The sequence below is a fragment of the Pseudomyrmex gracilis genome, unplaced genomic scaffold, assembly GCF_002006095.1.
Source record: "Pseudomyrmex gracilis isolate BER0280 unplaced genomic scaffold, ASM200609v1 scaffold_87, whole genome shotgun sequence".
NCBI lineage: Eukaryota > Metazoa > Arthropoda > Insecta > Hymenoptera > Formicidae > Pseudomyrmex > Pseudomyrmex gracilis.
Window position 1 is genome coordinate 209,226 of NW_018020671.1, and position 5,710 is coordinate 214,935.

A 5,710-nucleotide genomic window follows, 5' to 3' on the forward strand; every position below is an offset into this window, starting at 1 on the left:
TTTTTTATAAACAATGAGCGACGGATAAAACCTTCATATTATTATTCAGNGAGGTGACCTTGATAACATATGTCAAAATTGTTGAGATCGGAAAATAGTCCGTATAACTGCATAATTACCAATTATACGACGAAAAAGGGGAGAAAAGAATTTCAAACGGTTCTCCATTTGTGTGTAATATATATAATAATGTTATAATCGCTCGAAGAGAATTACACACGCGTTTCGGATAATTGGTAAAAACTTTTGCAATGCAAATTCTATTCTTAGCGGCGTGTTTTTTTACTTCTTCTCTCTCTTTCAACTTGTGACTTTCGCTTGAAGTACGTTCTCCTTCTGCACTGTTTTCTGCGAAAACATTCGAGTCGCGCGTATTACGTGTAATAGACGTGTTTGTACCTGTATATCGGCGCGACATACACCGATGAGATAACAGACGTTTTTTTTTTTTTTTCTGTCTTTATACCGAGAGGTAAAGAAAATCCTACCCGGCATCTCGTTCGTTCGGCAACGCGGCTGTAATTTTACGCGAGAGATAATTTATGCGGTTGCGCAATCGGGCCCGGGGTCCTCGGTGGACCTCGTTGCACCAGTTGCGACTGTAATTATGCACAACTATCGTCACGCATCGACGATAGGTTAATGCACCAGAATGCTCCAGAAGTTCGACTTTTTTAAACATTGCGCTCTACCGTCTAATCTATGTAACATAATTTTCGCGCAAACGCATTTACATGTAGCGTTACGTAAATGCGAGCGTAATTTTAAAAAAGTTTCATTTCACGAGACACAAAAGCGCGATTTTTGTGTCAACAATTGGGAAGATATACAGTGTGACAAAAAAAGGTAATGAGACACCGGAGGATCGTAGGGGGATGACTTTCATATCTCGCTTATCTAACACGCGCGTCACACGCGCAGGTGTTAATTGTTACGGTCGGATTAAATTGCATTTGTCGCGTTTATACGTTTATTACAACAGCTCGCTAATAACTTCGCGGATATTCAATTTGCACGATCCGTAATTTCGTCGATCAGGATTTATGTAACGTACGACTATGGAGTTTGATTTACGATGACGCAAGGGGCTTTGTTAAATGACGTTCCGACGCATCAAGATACACACACACACACACATACACACGCGAGAGCATTGCATGTACATTTCGAATATGTTTGTAACACGACATTTGTGCCGTAATTCGAAACTCTATCGGGAGTGATTTGTTTTATGACGTAGTTTGTTATTTTTGTGAAAAAGAAAAAACAACGCTTTTCGAATTCACTTTCATTTATTTTTGTTCTTCATTTTGAAGATATACGGTACAAACCTCGCACCTGCTCGCGCCCCGCTTCAACCGATGTATCGCGATGTATCGGTTCTGTAAATAAAACGCGCGAGGCTCGGTTATCGAGATCTAACGACTCATGAGCGAGTTTTAATCCGAATGCGCAAAGACGGGGCCTTTCACCGACAGTGGCGCTTGTCGCGCGCGTGCGAAATGTGTAAATATATTCCGAGTGCTCTGGCGCGCAAAATTGTCTCTCAATAAAATTCTAATTCTCTCGCATGATAATTTATATAATTTCAATAAAAAGATGAAAGAGACAGAGAGAGAGAGAGAGAGAGAGAGAGAGAGAGAGAGAGACTAAGATCGTTTAATCGATCACATAAACTGAAATAATGCGCACAAAACAAAAACGCAGCGCGAGTACTCGCGGTGGGCCCACGGACGCACATTCCATCGATTATTTTTTTTACATATGTTGACCTTTCGCTCGATGATGTCTGGCCGCGACGACGTCATGTGACGATGGTTACCATCAGTTTCACCGCTGGCAGTGTCGTTAATAATGTTGCAGAGCTTTCTCGAAGTGAAAGAATATTCATCCTCGCGTCGATTCCGTTCGAATTGGCATTATTGTACACAACGACGCCGGTTTTATTCGAACATAACTACCGATTTTGCAATTGATACCCTCACCTGACGCGATATAGCGATTATATACCTAGTTTTTTTTTTTTTTTTTTTTTTTTTTTTTTTTTTTTTTTTTTTTTTTACGCAGTAATGGTAAAGAAAAAGTAGAAATCTCGCTGAAAAAAATTGCATCTCTCGTTTGCTGTTTTGTTTCAGCGCTGACGAAACAGAAAATTGCATACATCTGCACAAACAAATCGTGCGTCCATATGTTGAAATTTTTTTGTGTTACTCCGTTTTGATTATTCCTCCTCCTATATAAAAAATCCATGTGTACCGCAAAGTGCGCGTTTTGATATCAAATGTATCGCATCTATTGTTGTCTCTTTTCCGCGTTGCCGATTAGTTGGTTGATCGAGTCGAGTCGAGTCGAATCGAATTGGTAAGATCGAGAGAGTAAATAANGACAGAAAAGCGATTTTGACAGTTCGTCGTATACGTGGAGAAAATTAAAAACGTGACTAAAGTAAAGTCACACTTGACAGAAAAGAGTAGAAAAACAACACGTGACGTGATTTAAAGTAACGTGATTGTAATTTATATTATATATAACATTAAATAATATATATTATACATATAATTTATTATATATAGTATACAATATAAAGTATAATATTATACTTTATATTGCATATTATATATATTATGTACATACTACCGTAAGGTCACTGACCTCGGTCGCGCGACCGTGATGGGGGAGGTCACTGACCCGGCCGCGCGACCTTGGCCGGTCACTGACCCCGGCCGCGCGGCCTTGGCGGGGCACTGACCTCGGCCGCGCAACCTTGGTGGGGGAGGGTCACTGACACGGTCGCGCGGCCGAGGTCAGTGACTTTACGGTAGTATGTACATAATATATATAATATACAATATAAAGTGTCTTTAAAAACGTGACAAAAGTAAAGCCACGTGACTTTAGTCACGCGTTGTTTTTCCACTTCTCCCTATCGCGTGACTTTATTCTAGTCACATTTTTAAAGACACGTGAAGTGTCTTTTCACTTTTCAAGTAAATCTTAAACACAAACTTTGACACACAAAATAATCAAATTTATCAAAGTTAAATTAATTCTTATAATGTGTTAATATAACACAAAAAGTAAATGTTCTTTTGAAATACATTTCTTAAGAGTCATTGTGTAACTATCATGTACTTTAATTATTATTGTAATATTTTGTTATTTTTACATTACACTTAAAGTCAAAATAACAAATATAAATGTAAAGCATTGTGTGTTAATTATTCAAAATTAGTTTGTCAATAAAGTAATACACATGACGAGTGAGTTAATTTAACTTAAAATTTAAAATTGACTTTCTCCGTGTAAAAATTGTTCCAGAAGATTTACTAAAATTAAAATTTTCTTTTTTTTACTGTGTACATGTACAAGCAGTTTACAAAGAAAACAAGAGTTTAAAACGCGCGATTAGGAAAATTGAGATTAAAAAATGCTTGCGAACACAAGCGTCTCGCTTGCACGAGTTAAAAAGGGAAAGGAGGAAGAAATGGAAAGCGCGGTCGTCAAGCGCGCACAACACACATCAGAGAAGATTCTACCGGTATATAGAAACCGAAATTTCATAAATAATTCTTCGGGCATACCGCGCTCGGCCGACTGTGACCAAGTTCCTTGAAACGCCTTCTTGGCGCGTTCCTTTCTGGCTTCTTTGGTCTGACAGTCGGCCAGTCAGCCGCCCGTGCCGATTCTTGCTTTCATTGATTGCGGACGTATTCCATTCTTGCAAACTTCACGCAAAAGATCGCGCGCGATTTTTTTGGTGTTTACTTCCCACCGTTGTTATAAATCTGCTTGTTATGCAAACGCGTTACTTCACAATTTCACCGATATTGCGACGGTCGTGGAATTGTTGCCCGATGATTGCACACAATGTGTGTTGACGTCGAAAGTACGGAAACTATTTTTTTAAATCTGTCGCTATATGTTGATGAGTTTCAAATTTATATAATTCATATATATATATATATATATATATATATGAATAATAGTTATATATATATAACTATTTTGTTATATAATATCTTGTTGTTAAGAACAGTCTTGTAAGGTGCTGCCTCATCTTAAAGCGTTTTCTTTACTTACGGTACTTTTTGTACGTGTTAAAATTCTCTATTTAATTTTCTCTTTAACAAAATTTATCTCGCGTTGTTATTATTAATATTATTATTATATATACACTCAAGTGTTTGTTACATGCGGAAATATCGCGCTGATATGTTTGTTACACCTTTACAATTAGCTCGTTGATCATTAATCATTGTCACAATTATTTCCTGTTATTGCGGTAGCGCATACTGTCACGTGTAACACCGTGTAATGTGTAATAAAATGTGATCGAAGCTCGTGGCGCGCGCGCGCACACACGTTCTAACGCTAATGTACAAACACACACTAATCACAAACCAGCTTTCGTTTATCGCAAGTTTCGCTGAATCGTAAACGCTTATACGAGAAAGATGAGAGATTCCGTCGTACCTCGTCGCAAGATAGCGGCATCGTGTAACCGGGCGGGAACATAAAATCTGCGTGTATACGCGGTGCTCACTTTTTTTTTTTTTTCTCACAAGGTATGCACCGCGTTACAGGTAATATCCAAAGAAGAAGCGCCCGCCGAAGTGATATAACTCTTTGGCGCGTAATACCTGTGTGTGAATCCCGTGACATTTAGATTTTGCCGAGCTTCTATGCCGGCGTTATACGACCGTCGGCTCGTTTCGCATAAGCGAGGAAGACGATTCCTCGAAGAGAATTTTCGATTTCGTCGATAAATTATATCTCCGGACGACGCGCGAATGCACAGAGCAAAAGTTTCCTCCCCGAGTTGATCTCGATGAGAAGGAGCGATGTGCGTCTCTCGCTATCCTCGCGTGGACGTTGTGAAAGCGCGCGCAGATCCTCCCACAACGGCACGACATCGTCTTCCTCGCTGCGACACGCGCGCGGCAAGATCCTATCAATTTGTATGAAAATTCTATCCGCAGCAGCGTTTCCGCGGGATTTATACGTTAATTGGACAATTTGTCGATTTTCGTCGAGATAGCGATTGGTTGTTCGCAACGTTTCGTCGTCGAAATAGCGGAGACAAATTGGATATACACGATTGTTTATGGTTATAGCGAAAATGTGTGTTAAAAAATTTTTAAAAACGCGAGAAACGCACAACTATTTTATTGTTTCCGCTTAAAAAGCAGGTGGATTAACTTGACGGATCAACCATGTAGACGGGCGATCGTTATTCTTACCGTTCGAAGACCAGTCGAAGTCGTAAGGCCATAAATTATCGCGCGAACAACTTAATTAACGTATCGATCGGCGCGAATCTCCGCGCGAACGAAGCGTGTAATTGTTCCCAAATCGATGCTCGATGTAAAACTGCGTGAACTAATGACTATTGGAGAAATCATCACGTTTCCGCGATTCGCGATCGATAAGAGCAGCGGGATAGCGCGTTTTGTTGTTAGCGCGCCGACGTGCGTCCAATAATAATAAACGATCTCGCGCGCAAAATCGGCAACTTCATGCTCTCGCGCTAACCCTCCTCGTCGTGACTAATTAACGGTTAATCATTCGGCAAGAATTCGAGATTCATTTTGTAGCTTTCACGCGCGATCGCGGGGCGCGGCACGAGCGTAATTGATTTCGTTCGCTTTTTCTCTTTTTGCGAATATTAATTGCATCTTCGACGAAAATAAACGGTAGACCAGCGGCGCCG

At 40.0% G+C, this 5,710-nt stretch overlaps 1 protein-coding gene across 1 annotated transcript in view; it reads right to left on the reverse strand.

Moving 5' to 3' along the window:
- The window catches only part of LOC109855307 (uncharacterized protein DDB_G0284459-like), an 18,712-nt gene extending 14,218 nt beyond the window's left edge, over positions 1–4,494 (reverse strand). Inside the window, exon 1 of the mRNA XM_020429425.1 lies at positions 4,474–4,494. Within this exon, the coding sequence (XP_020285014.1) occupies positions 4,474–4,494 (21 nt within the window). The remainder of the gene's footprint in view (positions 1–4,473) is intronic.
- Positions 4,495–5,710: the final 1,216 nt, after the last annotated feature.